Here is a 23656-nt window from a genome sequence, read left to right as displayed (position 1 = left end):
TGCATCCTTAGGTGGGATTAAAGTCATATTTTTTAGGTGCAATGTCAATATTTGCAGAAGTAAACATGGTGCCAGGTGCACAGCAGCTCTGTGGATGCGACTATTCAGTTTTTCTTTTGGGTTTCATTGATTTTGGAGTCAAAGCTGCCCTATATCATGTCCTTCCTTCTTTCCCATCTTGTTTCCTGCCTGTTGTTGCAAGGTTTTGAGACAAAGGTGTGCAGATCTTACTTAAACTGTGTGTCTCAAGTGTTTTGGGTTGCAGCTGCTTGCTGTCAATACTGTACACTTATAATCATTGTGGTAGGCCAAAGTGAAATGTATTATATATTTGAACCATGCACAAATCATTCCTTTAGCATGCTTAGGTGGGATTAAAGTCATATTTCTTTGGGGCAATGTCAATATTTAGAGAAGTAAACATGGTGCCTGGTGCCCAGCAGCTCTGTGGATGCGATTATTCAGTTTTTCTTTTGGGTTTCAGGGATTTTCGGAGTCAAAGCTGCCCTATAACATGTCTCCTCCAGTTTTCTGTTTTCCTTCCTTCTTTCCCATCTTGTTTCCTGCCTGTTGTTGCAAGGTTTTGAGACAAAGGTGTGCAGATCTTACTTAAACTGTATGTCTCAAGTGTTTTGGGTTGCAGCTGCTTGCTGTCAATACTGTACACTTATAATCATTGTGGTAGGCCAAAGTGAAATGTATTATATATTTGAACCATGCACAAATCATTAATTTAGCATGCTTAGGTGGGATTAAAGTCATATTTTTTAGGTGCAATGTCAATATTTGCAGAAGTAAACATGGTGCCTGGTGGTGCCCAGCAGCTCTGTGGATGCGATTATTCAGTTTTTCTTTTGGGTTTCATCGATTTTGGAGTCAAAGCTGCCCTATATCATGTCCTTCCTTCTTTCCCATCTTGTTTCCTGCCTGTTGTTGCAAGGTTTTGAGACAAAGGTGTGCAGATCTTACTTAACCTGTGTGTCTCAAGTGTTTTGGGTTGCTGCTGCTTGGCTGTCAATACTGTACACACTTATTATCATTGTAGTAGGCCAAAGTGAAATGTATTGATATTTGAACCAGGCACAAATCATTCCTTTAGCATGCTTAGGTGGGATTAAAGTCATATTTTCTAGTTGCAATATCAATATTTACAGAAGTAAACATGGTGCCTGGTGGTGCACAGCAGCTCTGTGGATGTGATAGGATAGGATGTGATGTGATGGGATGTGAGATTTGTTTTGCAGCAAAAATAGATGATGGCATCCGTATTGACAATAAGGTAGAGCACAGACAAGAGACAGACATACCAAAAACATGACAAAGAGTACTCAAAGGCTTTCTGGGATCAGGACCCAGCAAAAAGAAAAGAAGGCCACAAGAACAATATAAAAAGAAAAACTGAAATATCAGGACAAAAAAGACACAATAATATGAGGAAAGGGATAAACTTTCCATAAATATGTGCAAAAGCTGCTAGGACTTATTTAAATGAACATTGAACGAATGAACGATTAGTCAGTTTTTCTTTTGGGTTTCATGGATTTTGGAGTCAAAGCTGCCCTATATCATGTCTCCTCCAGATTTTCCTTCCTTTTTCCCCATCTTGTTTCCTGCCTGTTGCCACTGATCACATCCCCGTCCGTACACACCCCCTTTGCAGCCAAGCTGGAGGGTCAGGACCAGGGTTGAAGTCTTGTTGTTGATGTCTGAAGAAGAGCTGCGTGCTCGAAACGTCACTGACTAAAAGATGTGCCAATAAATTGCACTTAAAGGGAGCTACAGTGTGCGGACCTTCTTCTACATTTTTCGGGACCAGGGTTGGAAATTAGTACCATGCAGCCACCAGCTAAAATGCTGGTAAAATATGCAAGTGTGCTGCTAGATTTGCTTCACCCAAAAAAAAAACCCAATGTATAATGAGTGGCTGGTAGATTTTGGAGTCCACCAGCCACAGTGGCAGGTAGACCTCAGATATTTTGAGATTGTGGACAAAAAAACGATGTTTGATATTGATTGACGACAAGCTGAGCACATATTGTGGTCTTTTATACTTGAATAAAAAGCCTGACAAGGTTAGTATCAGCTCACTTTCCAGTAAGTAAACTCAAAATATGATTAAATTCTGCTCATCATGGAGCATTTATTCCTGTAAAAGAGAAATGACTGCATTTGTTGTAAGTGCATTATCATTAAATTTAACTTCCTGGCATTTTCATGAAGTCACTGACCTTCCAAGGGATGAACACAATCACTCCACAGTGTATTGAAAGTCTAGTTAATGTTTGCCAGATTGCATGTCCAGTCAATGCAGTGGTTCATGGCTTTATGTCCAGTATTGTACACAGGTCTGCAGTCAGATATATAAAAACCTGACATGTCAGTAATTTTGAAACATCTGTCTTTGTGTGATTTAAATTAAAATGTCTTATTATTGTGTGTGCATATGAAGAATCTTTCTCACTTAAATTGCATTTGTTAGTAGATATAATAATGTTCATACACGCGTTATTCACACACGGTGATGGAGGGCTTGCACTCTGCTGTGGCTTTGTGTCTCCTTTGCCTCTGTCTGCTCTCCTTGCCTCCTCTCCCATTACTTCCACTAATCTGAAGAGGCAGGGATGTGGAAAGAACCACTGAGGATGTTGGATCAATCTTTACACCCCTCTGTTTTCAGTCAGGAAAAGATAAAGATGAGAGACAGAGGAGTGGATAAGATGGGGAGCGAAGGGAGAAGTAAGACGATTAGAGAAGGAGGCAGCAGTTTGGAAATGAAACTCAGCCCCCAGGTGTGTCAGTACGAAACAATCAGTGGGCGGGTGTTCTCCCTCTCCTATAAGTGACAGCATACAGTACAACTAGGAAGTGGAGAGACAGAACGGGAGCACATACAGGCGTCAGTGTTATAGCAGAGGTTCTGTCCTCTGTATGCCGACTGCCAACATGCAGTTCTGGGATTTCCTGGGCTGCACCAATGGAGGTATGAACGTGTGCAGTCATACTGATGGCTCGGGGAATGTGTTGGGCTGTGATTGGACTGGTGTATGGGTGCTCTGTGCTATAGGCAGCAGGTAGAGAGGGTCTGGCAGGCTGAGGGCTGGAAAGGAATTTGGGCTGCTCACCGCCGTGCAAGCAGTTGCATGTGAAAGCCTCACAAACATTCAGAGTGTGGAGCACAAACAAAGACGCTGAAGGCTCTGATACAGTGTCAGCCTCGCACTGTTTTCCTTTGATAAACCTGGTCGGCTGCTTCTGACAGAAGATTTGACAAATTAATAAATTGGCACAAATTGCCGTATCTGAGTGTTTTTGGATTGCCTCCAGGAAAAGGGTGAAATGAAATGTCTGCTCTGCATATGGAGTATTCCTTTTTTTACTTCTTTAGCTACCATTTCATGTTTCTATTGTATGATTTCTGAACAATTTTAGATCCCACAAAACCTAAGGATGGAGTATAACAGCCACTGCTACCACTTATTACTATTGCTCCAGCTGTTATTGTCATTGCTATTCTTACTGTGACTATCACTACGCTGCGTCTGTCACACTTCACAGCCACTGGCACCTATGACGATGAAATATAAACCACTGACAGCTGTAATTTAACAACCTGCTTATTCATAGGAGTCAGTTTAACTGTAAGTAAGATGAGCTTTGAATTTATTACCCTTATGGGCTTCTGTTATGTTTTAGTCATCCTGTGCATCTAAACCTGCATTCACACAAGCAGAAAAGGTCTAGATTTTAAACCTTTTATGTGGCTCACATCTGCGTTGTTTACCACACAGAGAAACTGCTTGGAATCTGATTTTCTTGACACTTTTGGGGGCAACTATGTCTGGTCAGACCTGTACCACATAGAGTTAAACATTAGATTTCTGTTTCTGTATAAATGCAGCTAAACAACCACAGGCCACAGCTATCAAATGTCACTTTTTGTGTCCACAGGGCTGTACATAAGGAGTACAACTGACAGCTGTTGTTTTTTGGAGTTGTTATTGAACAACTCCAAAAAACAAATACTTTGTAGGAAGTATAAGACGTGTTAAAAAGCAAATAGCTCTAGCTTTAGTCAGCTTGTTAACAAACCCACATTTATGTCTATGCAGTTGAATACAGATGGTCCTCAGACATTATGTTTCAGTCTGCAATATATAGTATATAAAACACACACTAAAGGATGTAAAACTCTGTCTTATGATCTCAGTTATGTTGTGTTGTCTCATGCTTTACCTCCATTGTGGTTACTTTATGTGCTGTATTGAATTCCAGGATAGTTCTACCTCCAACACCCATCCTGTGCCCCGGGCCATGTTTTCTGCTATTGCATAAATAGCAATAGCTAAGATACCTACGGGTTGTGTCATATTCGTACAATGCTAGATCTTGAACTTATTTATACCCGTTGAGTCCATGTTTGTCGGAGCTATAGTTGTCATTTTTTAGGGCAGCACAGCAGCAGGCTATCTGTTAAGACCAGTGGAAGTATGACATGTGGTCTTACATGTGGTCTACAGCATGTGCTCCTGTTGTGTCATCATCAGCCTTCCCCTATTTGCATCCATAGCTCGCTGTTTTGCTTAACTTATTCCATGTGGTCAGCACTCATTGTCAGATGCTGTGATTGTTAGATAACTTGTATTACACCTCAAACATTTGCTGTTTAGGTTTACATGTAGTTCTGATGTCTAGATGTATCTTTAAAGTAGTCCTGACCGATAAATCGTATTTTCATTGTCATCGCGATATGAACATGCATGATAAACACATTACATTAGAATGTCTGAAACACGATGATTAAGAAAAATCATTTTATTTAGGGATGGTTACTGAAACCCGGTATTAAACGGGCCCCGGGTTTAAAGACTGTAACGTACAAGCGCGACGTAATCCTCGGTTATAGGAGCTGAAACAACATCTGTATGTAGCTTATCAGCTGGCTGAGAGAAAGCAGCCTCTCCTCTCTCTACTAGCGGTAACGTTACCTGCAGGCAGTGAATCACATCATGACTGATACTGACTGATGTCTGTGTGCTCCATTCTTTCTAAACTTCACTCAGGCATATGATTTATTTTATTAACATTATACATGTTTCCAGTGAGATATTATAGAGTTTATATAGTGACTTTGCTGTTGTAAACGTTACTGTTGCTGCTCTAGAAACAACATTTAACCTAGTTGTATTTTAAATATTCAATTCTAATCCTGTTCTGAATTTATAGACAACCAGACTGACATAAGTATAGCAAATATGGACACTCCAATATGTGTTTATTTATCGCAAGTCATTTCGTCATAGCAATATTGAACAATGATATCACACGTCACAGATTTTCCTCATATCGTGCAGGCCTGCTTCAAAGCAATGAGTTAGGTCACTCTGAACAAGTTTGTGTGTGAACAAGTGTGTTCCCCTATATCTTACATTACCTTCAGGCTGGGCAATATGGAAATCAATATCACAATAATTGGAACACCTGCCTCTAAAATCCATTTACAGCATGGGTGTGGAAAATCATGTCAGGTTGTGTAGTTGATAGTAAACACTTTGGGCTGCACGGTAATGGGAGGTCAAACTGAGCATTTCAGAAATCATTATGTGAGACATCTGACTTAGCAATTGTATCATGATTCACATTAGGTACGAAATCCTGTTATACAATTTACAATGATGGGCAATATTTTATTAATATCAATACAGGGTTCAACGTTAATGTTTTATTTAAGTACGTTTTTCCCAAAGTCAATTTTCACTTACCCCAATGCAAAATGTTTTATTTGTTAATGGTTATCAAATAACAAAGACAAAAGTTGTCATGTTAAATCTTTATTTACGTAAATTAATCTGGAGTTTTGCTCACTTCCTCTAACGCCACCCAACTAAACTCCTGTTTCCAGGATAATTGAAATGCATGTTTGCGCTTTATCTCATAAACGTTGTCTTTTTCCGCCGCCGTTTTCTCACGAGTGCCCGATCGGTACTGTGCATGTGCAACTCTCATCAGAGACGAGGAGGATGCGAGATGGCTCACTCCTTAGCTTGTGCCCTGCAATATTGTCCAGCTCTAACCTCCTTTTTCTCCATAATGTTGCAAGCAGTCGGTAAGGCATAAACACCTTCCTTTACCTTTGCATTTTCTGCAGAAATGCATCTAGAAGTCGTGATTAGAGCAGCAGCAGCCAAAGGAGTAAAATAGCTGTCAAATATATATTTCCAGTGCGGATAAACACGAGCAGCTATGGATTCATTTCTAAATTTGACTAATGTTTCCACTTATGCGGTTGTTCAAGTGTGTTGGCACAAAATCAAGTGAACCTCAAGTGTTTTGAAAGTAAGATATTAATCCATGGCTTGACAGCTCTGGCTGTAAAATATGATGTCACGGTTGTTTGAATCTTTTCTCTTTTCATACCACAAATTCTTTTTGTATCTGACACATTTTTTCTAAGTAGCTTACATTGAGAGGAATTCATATTAAAAAACAGCAAAAACACAGTGGGTGTGTAATAGTAAAATCCTTTCCTCTCAGTTCCTGAAAGAACTCGGGGATGTGAAACGTCTGTGGGACCCCAGAGACGCAGTGGTGTGGATCAATGTGTTTGTGAATGTCTTAACGTTAACTTTGGTGCAGTGTACTGCACGCTGAGGTAGAGCCATAAAACGGCGTGTGAAAAGGCTGGTTTGTGTAAAGAAATTGTCATTGTATAAAATGAAACTATAAATCTGTGAATTCAGGGGAGAATAGGAAGGCATAAAGGGGGGATCTGAGAGTGCATGCTGGAGTCCTGCCCTTTAATACTGTTTGTACATAAAGCCAAAAACAATAACTCTTCAAATAATGTCACTCACAAACAAATCATTGTGTTATTCATTAATTTGATGCACTTCATAACAGATAAACATCATCATTTACTTGAATTAATCCTAGAATGACTTGAAATAGGAAAAATAAAAGGGTTGGGTTCCGATAGCTGGTCCTTAAATACCTGGATTTGTTAAAAGGTTCTCCAGAGCATTAATACAGCAGCAAACAACTATTTACTATGTAAAGATATAGAGGAGTAATGTCTACCTGAGCAGAGAATGATGTCACTCTCCCTCTGTGTGTGTTTTAATCCAAGCTTGTCCTTGCTTTATTTACATAGCCGGGCCGCCCACGTGTGCTTTTTGTGCATGTGAGCGTACCCCACTGGCTAGCTCACGGCTGCCGCTCTGCACTGCTCTCATACGGCGGTTACGGCTGATAACGTCATCCCGAACGACCATGCCGAAAACGTAGCACACACCCTCCGGATATCAAATAAGTAATCTAACTGCAGTTTTACATTAGTTGTTTGATTGTCAAGAAGAGTGTGTGGTTCAGTGTATTTGTTGTTAGGAGGACAATAATTGATGACAGTGAGTGCTAATGGGCTGTTGATGAACAGATGTGAGGGATGTTATAAACTGTGTAAGGTATTTGTACTGCTGAACTCTTGATATGGATGCACTGGAAAGTGTAGGACTGGTGCATTATGTTCAAGCATTTTTATTGGCACACTTTTCTACAAATTGAGAATGCAGCTTCATTTGATTCTATGTACATAAGCAAATGAACCTCCAGGATGGCCTCTCCTGGGTCATGTCCTGTAAAAGGCCAATGAAGGTTAATAACGCAGGTGTTTCAACAGACAACAAAATGTTTTCAGCTCATGTAAACACTTTTTCTGCCAAACATAAAAAATACAGATGTGAAAAGGGGCGCTGGTATGAATCAGAGTCTTACTTCCCTATCTCTGCAGTAGTCCCAATACTACAATAATGTTTTTATAGCTGCCACTTACAATGACAGCTACCTCATTAAAGCTGTAGCTGCTACTGTGGTGACTTTTAATCCACTCTGATGTTGCACTCAGCGCTACGCCGCTCTATTCTATTCTGTTGTACTCTATTCTGACTGCTGATCAGCGCAGAGGGGCTGCAAAAAGGCTGTTGTTGTTTTCTTGATGAGAATGGAGTTGTGCAATGCCGTTAGCGTGGTGTCAGCTGTAGCGTAGCCTCTGTGGTTTACAGCCAGAGGCAATAGTTTTCTTCTCTGAGTGGGAGAGAGAAAGAAAAAAGGCTGAGAGCGAGCATGAGGGGGGAAAATGCGAAAGAGTAGGAGGGAGAAGCTCTGTGGAGTGTTTATGCAAGTAAAAAATGTTTTAAGCAGCTCTAGCAGTGACAGATGCTTCAGTGCTGTTTTAATAACAGGTTCTAGTTTTGGGTCATTATTTGTGGATGTGAAAGATTAAGGTTGGGTTGAAAGCTAGGTCATTTCTGGTGACGTTCAGAAAATATCTCTGCCTAGAGGCTTGTTTGAAGCTAGAAATATATGTGTGGTGATGTCATGTTGTTGTACTTCTGTTAGGTATATAAAACATTTAAATATACACTGGCACAGGCTGCTGTATTGGGCAAATGTGTTTTCAAGGGCAATGGTGCTTCAGCATCATATTCACAATTATATTTTTAACACCATTTCAATACACGCTTAAGCCTCTTCTCCTGAATGCACTGCCAGTCCTGGCTCAAACACGCTTACTGTGTCAGTGCCTTCAACGTTACATGTATCGCTAGTGAATTTTACACTGTGACTGAGGGAGAGGGCGAATAATGCCAGGATTGGTGTTGTGCTGCGTTAATAGCATCCTACTTGAAGCCAACATTTTGGACACAACTCTGCCAGGAACAAATTGGATTATGTGATTAGAGGAAATTATGTGAAGTGGCGGAACACACACTGAGCAGCAGTGAATCAAACCAAGTCAAACGTAAAAAAAACGAAATGCTATAACTTAGTACTCCACACACAGTTTATTATTATACAATAATCCTGTAAAACTGTGTCCCAATGCTTTACTACATCCTTATCCTGAAAAGATGTTGAGTTTGTAGCGTGTTTGCACTGGAAAAGTGAGTAAAATATACACATATCTGTATTGACACTACATGTACTTAATTTCAGAATATGCTACAGATGGACTCTATTGACTCACAGTGCATTGCATAAAGGAAATTAAGAAGATGTTCACATATTATCCATAGTGTCCCAATTCCATGCTACATACTCATTTTATACAGTAAGTACTATATATATATATATATGCAAAAGGCTTTCTGGGGATGTCTGTGTCTCTATCATCATCATTTCCTGTAGAAAATCTACAAAAGTACATTCATTTCTTTCATAATGTATATAACGAGAGCATACTTTGAACTTTGGTGTATAGCACATAATGTACAGTAATAGTAGGTTATATGGAGCAGCTTTTATCTTACACATTATAAGACAAAGCCTTGGCATCCTAATTAGCACCACAGTCCCGCTTTGTGTCTGTTGCTTAGTAACAGATCAGCGTAGCTTCAGAGTGTTGTCACATTGCTCATTTTGGTGTCATTTTTTTTACATGAGATTGTAGTAAAGAGTGAGTGAAGAGATGAAATAGAGGAGCGGTGAGTAGAAGGTGACATGAAGGTGGCTATGAGACAGATTTAAGAGTTGAATGAGGCCAGTGGGTGAAGTTATTACAGCATGACAGAGCAGATAATGTATTCTGCCAAGTCATGATTCTCGCCTCGCTCCGACTGTCTGGAATGTAGCTCATTAAATCCTCCTGATTCATTAGAGCTGCTGCAAAGTCACCGGTTGGTCAGTGCTGACATGTGAACCAGTGGATGTGCTTAGTGCGATTAGAAATTGACTCCTGGCAGTCACATACACTAAGCAGTGTAATCAATTGGACAGTTGGACTCTCCAAGTGATGAAAGTCCTCTTTAGTGTGTCGGTGATTTGTCATTCAGCAAACAGAAAATGATAATGATAATTTTTATAATTCATTTATAACTAATGGCATTGTTCTTCCTGTCAATGACTACATTTCTCAATGATGCTGTGATTTGATTCCCTCCTCTGTTACGTTCTGCTCTCTTTTCTAACTCACTCAATCTGCCTTCTTCATTACCTCTGCCTCCTTCTACGCCTCTTTATTTATTCTTTTTTTTTCTCTTACTTCTTTGCACTCCTTTTTCATCTTTCTCTGTTGTGTTACGGAGGGATAAAGAGAAGCTGCAGTAGCTCACTACCATACATACAAGTCGATTAGGTTTATCTGTGCATGCATGCAAGACAAATCTGTGCCTATCAAGTGTTTGATACTTGAAATGAGTATCAGATGAATGGTCAGGGTCAGGCAGGGGTCATTCTTATACTTTTGGCCACAGAACGATTTCATGGTAACTCAGCTACTATAGTATCACTTCCAATCATGCTGTAGTGCAGTGGTTCTCTTAGATGCCATGACTTAATCCATTACATGAGTGAATCATTTACTGAAACACTGTGATATACTGTATTATACGCACATTTATCTGAGCAAAATCTTTATTTTTTTCTCTCTCTTTTCCCCCTCCTCCCTTTTCTGTTCCAGATTTTTCCAGATTATCATACTACGCTGGTGAGTATTTATTTATTTTTGTTAAATACAGGCAAGTATTGTTGAATTATCTGCATACCTGTATGTTTGTGTGTTCGGTGTGTATGAATTCTTGCATCAAACTTGCATTATAATGGTGTCCTTTGTAGGGATGCACCAATCCGACTTTTTCAGTCCCGATACCGATAGCGATACCTGGTCTTTGGGTATACCGAGTACCGATCCGATACCAGTGTTTAATTAATAGGCTGTATGCCTCACTGTGTGGAAGTGACTTGGATCATTCTGTTATATTTAAGGCAATATCAGGCTTGATTCAAACATTGCTTTCCTAACTTTGTAAAACAAAATGTGACCTATAAATAAATAAATAGATAAACATTTATTTAATTATTTCTTTTATTATTAAAATAATAAATCGTACTCCAGCAACTTGGTAAAACAAATCTTAAAAATTAACAGGAATTATAATTCAAGTGTAAACATTTTTAATGCAGCAACAAACTAAAATTACAGTAGATAATGTATATAGCATATAAACATAAAATTTAATTGAATAGATCGGCCCCATATTCGCCAATATTCGATCCAGCTATTTGAATCAGTATCGGCCCGATATCCGATCCAGTATTGGTATCGGTGCATCCCTACTCCTTTGCACCCTTATCAAATATAGCCATGTTTTTGGTCAGTATTAGGTGCCTGATCTAATTTTTGATATGAACAGAAATAATGTCAACCACTTAATGGACATGAAATGAAAGGTAATTAACAGAGATTCACTCTTCTGTTTTATCTTTCTCAAAGCATGCTGTTCTTTGGTGAGAGTCTTGACACACCCTTGAAGACGGCTGCTAGAGCTAAATAATCTCACAGGTATAGATAAGACATTTTATGGCCCTGAGCATCAGTCTCTCTCCATGGCTGTTGCTAGGTAACGGTTGATCCTATGTTTTCAGGGAGGATGTTGTATATTTTGAGCTGAGAACTTGTCATTCCCTGAAAAGGACAGAAACTTCATTTACATTTCTTGACCTTACCTTTGGCGAGACTCCAGTGGGAGACGTGTTGCCAAAGTTGAGGTTAAGTTTGAGGTTAACTGAAATGTATAATGAGATGATGCTTTATAACTTTTCTAGAAAGTAGCAGCAGCATGGCACACAGTGTACAGACGAGGTAAACTCAACATCTGTAGCCCATAACAGCCCTGGGAATACTCAGTACTGCTGATAAGGATCCCAAGTTCACTTTTAGTGGAGAGCATACTGAACATAACATTCAGCCTCTGTAACTCGAGGACAGGATTTATATCGTGCTATAATTTTAAGTGGTGATAAGACTCCAAACACAAAGGAAGACAGATCTGGAGTTATGGCTCACAATTTGGCAGAGGCATTTAAGCACCACATGTTGTTTAAAATCTAGTAAATCAATGAAAACTAAGGCTACATAACTGATAAAAACTGACTTATTTTGTCTTGATGATTTCATATTGCTCAGTCTTGTTTCATTTTCATGACGATGATGTAGTAGACAGTGATGCCTGGTTTTTAGTGTACATGGTGTATTGGTGCTGAGGTCCTGTATTGGACAGGGCACACACATTTAATTGATCATTGCTTATTGTTAACAGTTCATTGTGTTTATATATTTTGCATCCTGGCATTTAATTAAACCCGTTTCTTGTTGAGACTGTCCTCAAAAGGAAAATGACGGCATCAGTTGTTCCAAAATGACAAATAATATGTTTACATCCAAGTGACAAAGTCAGGAGGTCAGTTTGGATGGGTGGGTCAACTTAAAGAGGGGAGGCCACTGTTTGTTTCCCCATTGCCAGCAGACATTGGTTTCCTTTTAACATGACTAAGATCGTTCCCGAGCCTTCACTTTGTGGTTATTGTAACCATGACGACAAAGGTCCCTAAACCTTAAAGGAGCTCTATACGATATCCAGAGCATTAATATAGCAGTAAACCACTAATTGCTATATAAATATGTAGAGGAGTAATGTCTACCTGAGCAGAGAATGAAGTCGCTCTCCTCCGTGTGTGTTGTAATCCGAGCCCCTCCGTGCTTTGTTGACATAGCCGGGCCGGCCACGTGTGCATGTTCGTGCATATCCGCGTGGCTAGCTCACAGCTGCCGCTCTGCACTGCGCTCTTACGGCGGTTACAGATGATAAAGCCGTCCCAACCTTTAGCTCTGTCAGCACTTGTTTTCATTGTTAGCGCTATTAGCACCATTATAAGGCGAGCCGCCGGCTCAGCTGTCGCCATTGTTGAGAGCCGCGTGGAGGAAATATAAATTGTTTTATTACTGTCTCACACTCAACATTTGAATTCAAGCATGTTTATGCATGAGTGTATGAATGATGTATGTTCTATGCGTGTGTGCATTGTGATGTTTGCAAGTGTGTTGCACCTGTAACCATAGCGTTGTCACATCAAAAAACAATTTATTCTTCCACAGTGATTTGTAATGATTTTGGAAGGCAATGACAAATGATGTTGTCCTGTTTATAGGGTCGTCAGGACAGAAAACGCTTCTATCTGTCGTTCTTAAGGGCAGTTATTAGTTCTATTCAATTTGGAGGACTTATTATTAAATAATTGAATATATATCTACATGCTCTACATCAGTTTGTGTCACAAGAATCACAATATGAGCTGGAAGCTCGGCTAGAAAGCATTCACGTTCATCTTGTGCTCTGGCACATCAGACAAATTGAATGTCAAGAGTGCTTTATTGCCGTTGAAGAGCTGGCATGCTGCGGGAGCAGATGAAATATGTTTGGAGAGGAGGAGAGACGACGTAGAGCGAGGACAGAGGGCAGTAGAGACCTGCTGAGGGCGGTAGAGACAGACAGACGGGGGATGGATAATGAAAATGAAAGAGAAAAGAAAACAAGTGTTGTAAGGGGTCAAACAGTGGAATGTATGTTTTCAGTGACTAAACTTTAATCCTTGTAAGTGCGTGCGTGTGTGCGTGCGTGTGTATTCATGTGAGTGCCTGTTTATTAAAGTTTGAGTGTTGATGAAGAGTGTGGTCCTATTAGCATATTTATAAGTGCTGTCCAATCAGCTTACCTACTTTCCACTGCATCAAGTCTCAATTACAATATTTTCCCCTCCTGCCTCTCTCCTTCTCTGCCCTACACACACACACACACACACACACACACACACACACACACACACCCTCCCTGCTTCTGCCTGTTAGCGAGCGGAGCAGCTTTTTCGCAGCGTGGTCACAGCAGCAGCCTATGCTGAAAACACAGCAGAGGAGAAACACTTGGCTCACACACTCACTTTTAATATTTTGTGCGCACACACACTCCTTGTGTTTTGCTGACACTCACACACACTTTCCCCCGCACACACACACATGCACGCAGTCGCCTACCTCCTTAGTCACACGCACGCACACTCTTGTATACGTACAGCCTCTCTCCGGCTTCCACACATAACTCCCTTGCTGTATAGCCTCTTTGGTGCTCTCATTTCGACTGCTCAAGGATTGCGCTGGATGTGCAGAGTGTGTGTTTGTGTGTGTTTGGCTGCGGCAGTGTGTGTGTGTGAGAGAAAGATTGGGATGATGTTTTGATCTAGTTGCCCTTCTGCTGCTCCAGAAGAAAGCCTTCAGAAGCCAGGCTGAGCGACACACGGCTGACTGACTTCGAAACGGATTTACTGCATCAATTTTTTTTTTCTCCAACTCTCTCCTGCAACATCATTTTCTCTTCTCCCATCCTGCCTGGCTTTGCATCACCGCTTTTTAGTTCCTGACTTTTTTTCCCCCTTTGCTCCACCTTTCCCTTCAGGTCCTTGTCGCTTTATGTCTCTCTCTGACATCAGACACCTGCTTTGACCTGGTTAACTCCCGCAGGCTCCGAGCATTGTGGGAAAGCTTTGGAGGATGCAAGGCTCAGCTTCTCCCTGGGGTTTCTCCACTTTCTCTCTTCATCCCGTTCTCTTATTTCTTTTTCTCTCTAATCATTCTGTTCTCGTTCAACTCTTCCTTTAGTCACCCCCCTGTCCCGTATTTCTTCTTCTGCCTTCATCCTTCTTCCTCTTGCTTTCCTTTTCCCCTCCTGCGTCGGTCAACCTACCTTCCTCTTCCTCACTATGCTCCATTTCTCTACGCCCCTCTTTGCCCTACATTTTCATCTCTTTCTTCACTGATGCCAGTTTCTCTTTTCGTCTTTCTCTCATCCATTTTGCCATCATCGAGGACAACATAGTGGATTTACAGAACAAAACTACTACCTTTCTTGGAAAACGGTGTACTTTGATGTAATTATATGGAGTCTTACTTTGCCAGCGAGGAATGCCAGTGTTATTTTGTAACCTGGATATTTGACATACAACGCCAAACCACGTGACTCAAGATTTATGGTTGCAGGGAAGCCGCCTTCTTTGAATTTCACATCAAGGCTTGATTAATTGGATCAGCAGCTCCGCACCGAAGACCAGAATTTGATATTTTGTGAGGATTTACTGGACCGCAGGATGGCCTAATGGGTGGAGAAATCCTCCCCCAGCCACAGAAGCCGGGCTTGAATGTATGTTTTGGAAAGCTTTCACCCTGCTGAAGTGTCCACGAGCAACTTACTGAATCTTCTCCACCCACTCTTTCTCTATCTCCAAGTGAAGGAGGAATAAAAGGACTTCCTTAAAGGGATCATTACATATCACATTGCACAATGGTAACAGTATTTTACTGGGTTAAAGGTCATGACATGTATTAGAAGGTTTGATTACTAAGACCTGGACCCTAAGCCACTTCCTCAAGTTCTGAAGTAATATGATGTTTCAGCAAGCTTTAGGAGAGAGTTACTGGCAGTCTTGTGATCGGTAGCTTGGATTGCTGTACCAGATACTGTACTTCCAGTTTAGTTTGTTTTTTTTGTTGCAGAAGAAGGTCTGACTTCCAGATTAACTTTGATTTGAACAGATTCTGGATGCTGGGCCACTGTGGATGTGAGAAGCTGAGTCAGACCTTTATCTTGCGGTTATTTAAATCTCTATCAACTGGACTTGGACCCTGATGATAGATGTCGAGTGGAGTTGCTGCTAGAGCATAGACAGTCACGGACTCGTATGCCGCCTGTGGGGATACTTGCTGTGTCATCACATTTTGCAGTACAAAGGATATTTGACATCCTCTGTTTCCTCTTACTGGGCTCTTTCCTTTTCTGGAGTTACTTACCGCCCTGGGACACTGGCCTTGATTGATTTTTCTCTATTGAGTTTCCTGTGGCGAAAAAGTTGCACAATGGATATCGTCACCCCTGTAACCAATGACAGCCCACTTACCAGCACAGCAGGTCTCAATTTTCTAACTTTTTTGGGGGCATTTTAGGATACCTCTATTTGCGTTTCCTTGGCTTATTCAAATTTATAGACAAGGAATTTTTCATAGTTGCAAAAAAGCCAGATCAGGATCCGGTCCTAGTCTTGGAATTTATGCTGTTTTCGGGGCCCAGCAGGTTTGTCTGGGCCCTGTGGCCAGACCTTGAACAGCCCCTCCTGCAAAACAAATGGAGAGCAGCGGCTGCATCCCTCTCTGCTGGAGCAAGGGGGCCTGCATCTACGCACAGCACCCCCTACCAAGTATGTACCAATAAGTGTTTCAATCAACACGCCATAATGTGTACTGACAAATACAGCATGTAGTTGGATAGGCTCTTATTTACTGTCAGCGCTGAACTGAACTAAATCCTTATGATTCGTAACTAACTACATAGATCCATCTCATTGTTTATCAAAGAGTGCACCTTTCTCCACCTTGGTATCATTACTTACAATGAATAGAAAAGTCCTGAATTCCCATGCTTGTTTACCATCTCTCACTCTGCTTTGAAGCATCTTCTTGTTCTGTTACCCTAAACATACAGTATTTCATCAAGCTGGTTGGATTTTATTTACCTGAGCTATGTTTCCTGCTTCATGAAGTCTAAATTAGACAGATTTGTGTATTTCATCACCCTGGGGTTTTGATTGTAACATTATCACAATGCCTTAAAAGACCCCTAAATTCTGTCCTCTTCCGCACGGAAGCAAAGCAAATACTGCTGTGGACGGGGCCGGCAGCAAAACGTATTTTAGCCACCTGAAAGAAAGGCCCACCTAAAGAAATCAATATCCATTTAAGTGTACACTATATTTAGAATATTTTCACCGCTTTACCTTGCTGCCAGACAGCCCTTTCTGATGGGGCACTGAAGCCGTTGTACCCATGCACTCGCCAAAGCCACCAGACCTGTCATTTTACCTCGTGAGACACGGGGTTGCTGGTCTACCACTGCCTTGATCGGTTAGTTTGTTTGTGCTATTGTAGGTGAATCCGAGCTAAGTCACACAATAACACAAACAAACCAACTGCAGCGGTAGATCAGCAACTCCCGTGTTCTGCGAGGTAAAATTGCTGTTTTTTTCAATGGAGTCTGGTTGCTTTGGCGAGAGCATAGATAACGGCTTTAGTTCCCTGTCGGAAACCTAGACTGTATAGCTGTCTCAAGGCAAGATAAACCGACGAAAATATTGTAATCATAGCGTACACTTAAACGGATATTGATTTTTTGATTTTTTTCACAGCAGTAAATTGCTTTGGTTCAGTGCGGTAACTCCTTTCTGCTTCTCCAAGCTGGAGGCATGCTGCCCATCATCTACTGTAGGTAATAGACTGACTATGGATAAATACCTCATACAACCCCACTTTAAAACACCCAAACTATCCCTTTAACTTCATGAGCTCTTTTGTAACCACTGGAGAATGAAAAAAAGGCACAGTGAAGTGCTGCATGACCAACTGTCAGTCACAAGAATAATGTTTTGATTTTTTTCCAGCAGGTCCTTGTAGTGATGTTGAGTGGCAGGTCACTAAAACTATCCAATGAATTAGTTATTTGTTCTTCCATGTAGCTTCATTTTTACAGCACATGATAATTTGTGTGAAGATGAAACATAATGAACTTTGCTTTGTTTGAAAAACCAACTGAACTACGGTTTCTTATCAGTTAATATGTCTGGGTTACAGTTGTACTGAGCTGTAATTAGGTTGGTGAATACGAGTGTATGGGGAGATGGTGGCTATAAGTTACCCTGAACACACACATGTGTACACTCTCACGCACTCTTAGTGCTGGTCTTTCTGTTTTTTTTTAGTCGGGTCACCATGGAAAAGCATTATATTTATATGGAAGTGACATTTAGACCAGTATTGAACAGTCACGTATTTATGTATATAGATATACAACCGATGTTTAGACTTTTTCCTCTCCGTCCCCGGGTATAGATAATGCGCATCCTTGGCAGAAGACGGAAGAGAGAGGGTAGTAGTGTGAGGGGAGGAGGAGGGCAGAGGAAATTGTTTGAGGATGAGAGAAAGATGAGAGGGAGGAAGGAAGAGAGGTGGTTCAATAGGACAGGAGGATCAAATGGAGATGTGAAGGCAGGAACTAAAAGGTCTGTAAGCGTGTGAGATGAGTGACTGGAGGAGATTAAGAGAGGGGAAGAAGAAACGAGTTGCAGATGAAGGGGGTAAAGGATGGAGAGAGAAGGATACAGGAGGTTTGAGGCGAGATAAACAAAGCAAAAGATGAAGGCTTTGGAGAGAATAGAGACATAAAAAAAGGGGATAAATGTGAAGAATGAGCAACGGAGGAAAAGAGGAAGAGAAAAGGATGGTAAAAAAGAAAGAGAGGCCTAGGCTCCCCCAGGATTGTGCTAACCCCAGTAACCCAGATACCAGTTAGACGAGGAGATAAACCGTCCTTCAGCTGCGGCTGCTACGGGACAGAGCTCAGCTCCAGCCTTCTGTGGTTTTACAGGCTGACTGTCAGTCACTGGAGCCCCACTGAGAGAGGAGGTGGTGGGCCTGGCAGCCGCCCGCTCCCCTCCTGGCTGGCCTAGTTGATATGATTCCTCGCCTTTTCTCTCTATTTGAGTGTGTGAGGGCATGCATGTGGGGGATTTAGTGCCGTTATGTTGAATAGAAATTGGTGCAGTGAGAAATGGCTTCATTTGTCCTGTTACTGTGTAGTGCACCTATTTCAAAACAGTAATTTATGTACTATGAGATCCATATTTTGTACTGCCCCAAAACTGATTTTGTAAGCTATAGAGTCAGGCAACTTAAGGACAGCCTATTTGTAATAATAAGACTTTTAATGGTCTATTTATGTTAATTGTTGTTTTGATGGCATAGTGCACAAGAATGCTGTTTAGCAGCCAACTTTAAAGTACCAGGTGTCAGATCTTTACATGCTGCATGATATAATAATAATAATAATAATAATAATAATAATAATAATAATAATAATAATAATAATAATAATGATGATAATAATAATACATTTTATTTATAAAGCGCTTTTCATGAAACTCAAAGACACTTTACACAGTTAAAATGATCATAAATAAGAACATCATAATATATGAAACAACATTAATCACACATTAAAAGCAGTTCTAAAAAGGTGAGTTTTGATATGTGATTTGAAGAAATAGAAAAGTATGATGGAAACCCTTGATCTTTACCACAAGCTGATGCTTAGCTTTATGTCCACCATGTCAATGACATATATTCATTAAAATTTCAGATATTTTGCGGACAAACGGACAAAACATAACCTTTTTCCAATTCTTTGTCAGAGACAATTAAGCAAAAACAACTAACTGTATCTACTCACAAGTATTTTCTTCAGCCTAACCTCCAGTAAATTACATAGATTCAGTCACATACTGGTTTGTAGCAGGGGCTATGTGAACAATAACCTCTTTTGATAAATGCTGCTTAAAAGCAGGTAAACATACTACATTTCCTAGTTATGTGTGATGTAACAGGATTTACAGCATAACATAGTTGTATGCATGCAATAAGGCAAATGTAGGTTGCCTACTTCTCTAATAGGATTTCATCACGCTGTATGTAGTATTTAGGTTAAGGTTATGGTATGTGTGTGAATTTGTGTCACTACTGTGTTTTGTCTCAGTGTGTGGAGTTGGGTGTTACAACAATTTAGAGCTTAATATCTAATCTGATTACTGACTGACTGAGAGAGCAGCAGCAGATGGCTGACTGTGGTTGGTGACTCTGTAGCTCCTCTGGTGCAACTGCTTCTATTTAAAAATGAGTTGCAGTCAAAATAATGTCCTCAATACATTTTTTAGCGTGCCCCTCTGAGACGACTCGGCATGAAGGCCGGGTATGAACTAAGAGGGTTTTCCACAAAGCATGTTTCGATATAAATTTATCATTAACCCCCAATAGTACAGCAAACACGGGTGTTCTACATTTACAAGAGACAACATATTCTGATGTCATTACTCTGATATCCACCTAACACAAAACCTGGTGTCTGCTCTCACACGGTAAACTGATATAACATGACAGCAGAGGAAGGACATGATGCTACAGTATATTATTAACAACAGAACATGGTCATTGTGTGGGATATCTGATGTAGCCAGGTTTGGAGTACTTTAATCAATCAGTAATCTATGTAGGGCTGAGCAATATGACAATATATATATATATATATATATATATCGTCAAAACAATACAAAAATGTCTATCGTATATATTTTCTATTGCAATATAGTTTTTTTTCTCTATAATTTCACTTATAACTGTCATGTTCATTTTGCACTCAAGTTCTTAAAATTTGAAAATACTCTTTTCGTTTCTCAAGTATTTAATTCACACAGGAGTACAAAAATAGCCTTTACCATGTGGTTATTTTATATAGACTATTTATTTATTGAATTACCAGAAAACTTGCTATCGAGATATACACCGATCAGCCAGAACATTAAGACCACTACACACAACACATTAGAGACTCTGATTCCCTCACCCTATTTCAGTCCCGCCTCAAGACCCATCTCTTCTCCTCTGCCTACTCCGAGCCCCCCCACCCTTACCCATTTGTCCGTGTGTATGTATGAGTGTGCGCCTGTGTGTGTCGTTTGTCTGCCGTTTGTCTCACACCGTCTCCCGTCTATATTCTTAAGCGTCTTGGAGTCCCTGAAAAGCGCTATATAAGTCGAATTTAAGAAGTAAATAAGAAAGTAAGGTAAAGTGAATAACATTGGTTATCTCGTTACAATGGCACCTGGCAGTGGGTGGGATATAAATTTATTAGACAGCAAGTGAACATTTTGAACTTTGAACTTTGTGTTGGAAGCAGAAAAAATGGGCCAGCGTAAGGATGTGAGCGACTTTGACATGGGCCACATTGTGATGGCTAGACGACTGGGTCAGAGCATCTCCAAAACTGCAGCTCTTGTGGGATGTTCCCGGTCTGCAGTGGTCAGGACCTACCAAAAGTGGTCCAAGGAAGGAAAACCGGTGAACTGGCGACAGGGTCAGACACGAGGCTCATTGATGCACGTGGGGAGCGAAGGCTGGCCCGTGTTGTCCGATCCAATAGAAGAGCTACTGTAGCTCAAATTGCTGAAAAACGTAATGCTGGTTCCGATAGAAAGGTGTCAGAACACACAGTGCATCGCAGTTTGTTGCATATGGGGCTGCGTAATGTTATGGCTGATCGGCGTATATCCTTAGATATGAAATTACAGTATATAGAGATAGAAGATTTTGGCCATATTGTCCAGCACTAAATCTATGTATGTTTTTTTTCTTTGCATAGTCACCAGACAAAAAACTGGTCCAGGGAAACTCACAGAGGGACAGAACTTTAGGCATTTTATGTGTGTGTGCTGAAATGTTTCATCATAGTTCAAACCTCCTTCCCTTTCAAAAACAGTGCTGATCTTCACTAAGCTTTTTCAACAACTATAGTGTTATATTGAGGCGAAGTTCACAAAGCTTTGTAATGTGAAGCATTCCCAACAAATATTCAGAGCCAAGCTTGAAATCTCTGCAGCTATCGAAGTAACGGAGAAGTGACTATAAATGATTTGCACTGCAAAGCCCCACTAATGTGTTTATTTTGTGCAAAGAGGCAGTATAATATTACTAGCTGTACCTTTTTTAATGTTTTCATTAGCGATAAATTTCATGAGGTAGACAGGGTTGGTAGTTTTTAGCAGGGCAGCCGGTATTGTTACAATGAGATGATAGAGTTCGTGGTATATTGGGATTTTAGCAGCAGTGCACTCTTTAGGGATTGTAATAAGACACCTAATAATCCAGTAGTATTACAGCCACTGTGGTATCATTTTAATTGGATGATGATTGTAATACTGTAAGAGGGACATTTGTAATCTGATCTTCACTAATCTATTTTAGTAGAGCCTTGAGGGTCTATTGTGGCCATTATACACTCCATTCATCACAACTACGGGATGAGCTCACTTCTAATAAGCATACATAAATGCGTACAGTAGACTTCTTCATCTGCTCAACCTGAAAAAAATTAAACTTTCTCTCTTTGTCTCCACTCTTTTCTGAACAAACCTAGATGTTTTAGCTACAATATTTTTCCATTTTTGCTGTTTGTTTAACTGCACTGACTCCGAAAGAAAATGCTGAATAATGTAACATAACCTAGTACAGCATAATAAAACATAGGCAGCGTTTTCACTTCTTGTAATTTTCAGGGACTTCCTGCCGTTATTCACTGCAATATATGAACAGGAAATGTAAAATGTACATTTCTATTAAAGATTAAATACTTGGAACAGTAAAAGTTTTCTTGGCAGGTGAATATTTTCCGCTCCCTTACAGGAGAGCATGAGGGATAATTTCAGGCTCTTTTGTATGCAGAAAATAAAAAACAAATCAATGTTTCAATCCAATGAAGATCTTATTAAACCAAATCAAACAAACTACTAGAAAAAAAAATATTTATGTAATGTACAATAAATATATTTACAAAAAAAAACTAACAATGTATCTAGAAAGCATACATGTATATCACTGGGAAATTGAAAATGAAGGAGAATCGCAACAACAGATGATTGAATCATAGGAAAATTAAACAAAAACAAAAAGGTTAATAAGACCAAGAAAAGAGTCATAATATGAAGAAAAGGAGTGGGAGGTTTTCATGACATAACAATCACCAAGAAAGACTCTTAAAAGGAAAACAGGTGCAATGCCTCTTCATAGACACAGGATGTAATAACGTGTGTCGGACGTGTGCACAGACCCACAGAGTTTTACTACACACACACACACACACACTATTGATACAGCAAATTCTTACGAGAGAGTGCTGAGTCAAGTTATCAGATACATAATGTCCTCCTTTACACTTCTGATGCAGTCATTGCGCGCACACACACAGTCATGTACTTCAGCTTGTGTCTTTGAAGAGGCAACTGTAGGTCAAGCTGTCAAAAGTGCTGAACCAACTTTCTCTGGATCAATCTCCATATTTCTGTCTCTGTTTCTTTCTCCCTTTTTTTTGTCTCAGTATGAAGTGATCTGACCGTGACCTGAACACAACACAGTAAAACGCTGAATGTAGTGATGTGATGTTAACAGTACTGATTTTTTTTTGCTCGCTACAGGCTGTTCAGCAGAGCAGTGAAACAACCAGGGTCGACATTAACTGAAAACACATTTTGTCAGTTTGATTTGTTGTCTCCATATTTAGTGGATTAAATAAGCAATCAAATATAAATAAGCAGATCTTTCCACCCTGATGACCACATGATAGCCAGAAACTCACAGTCAAGCTGAAACCAGTCACTGTAGCGATGATGACTCAACAAAGCCTGCAGGGATATCCAGGAAGTGACAGCATGACACAGGAAGCAGCGTGTCTCTCACAAGGATAAGATGTGTGAAGATGAATCTACAGTAGAAATAACCTTTTAAGAGCGTAAATAAATACGTGGGAGAGAGAGAAAGAGAGAGAGAGTCTGAGACAAAAAGGGAAGAATCTTTCGAAGTGGATTGTTTGTGTTTGCTTGATTTACAAAAGTCTGCTTTGTTAAGCACTGTGGTGTGAATATTATTCCTGCTGTAGTCTCATACTGTGGTAATAGAGTAAATGTGGAGCTAGAATTTAACAATGAGTTTAATTTTCTATATTAAACACCTTGTGATTCTGCGCGATTATCTGTAAGCTCATCATTAACAATATGTTAGTAAGAATTCATCCTGCTTTTAAGCTACAACCAACCTACAGCCACCATTATTGAAGCTCCTACATGACTACAGCCACTGCCATTGAACACCTGTATGTCCAGAACAATTTACTAATCCTCCCAGAGCAGACCGTAT

General features: G+C 40.2%; 1 protein-coding gene across 6 annotated transcripts in view; it reads left to right on the top strand.

Moving 5' to 3' along the window:
• LOC119496638 (focal adhesion kinase 1-like) overlaps positions 1 to 23656 on the top strand; it is a 79747-nt gene that overhangs the window by 1576 nt on the left and 54515 nt on the right. For 2 of the 6 annotated variants that reach the window (XM_037784086.1, XM_037784081.1), the window contains exons 1-2: positions 2875 to 2980; positions 10451 to 10477. In XM_037784086.1, the coding sequence (XP_037640014.1) occupies positions 2929 to 2980; positions 10451 to 10477 (79 nt within the window). In that variant the 5' untranslated portion in view covers positions 2875 to 2928. Of the gene's footprint in view, positions 1 to 2872; positions 2981 to 10450; positions 10478 to 15897; positions 16069 to 23656 lie in introns of those variants that run through there. The other 4 variants (XM_037784085.1, XM_037784080.1, XM_037784082.1 and 1 more) reach the window with 4 other exon arrangements.

The sequence above is a fragment of the Sebastes umbrosus genome, chromosome 11 (assembly GCF_015220745.1).
Source record: "Sebastes umbrosus isolate fSebUmb1 chromosome 11, fSebUmb1.pri, whole genome shotgun sequence".
In the NCBI taxonomy this organism is placed as follows: Eukaryota; Metazoa; Chordata; class Actinopteri; order Perciformes; family Sebastidae; genus Sebastes; species Sebastes umbrosus.
Note: the sequence above shows the minus strand (reverse complement) of the source record. Positions and strands in the feature narration are given on the sequence as shown.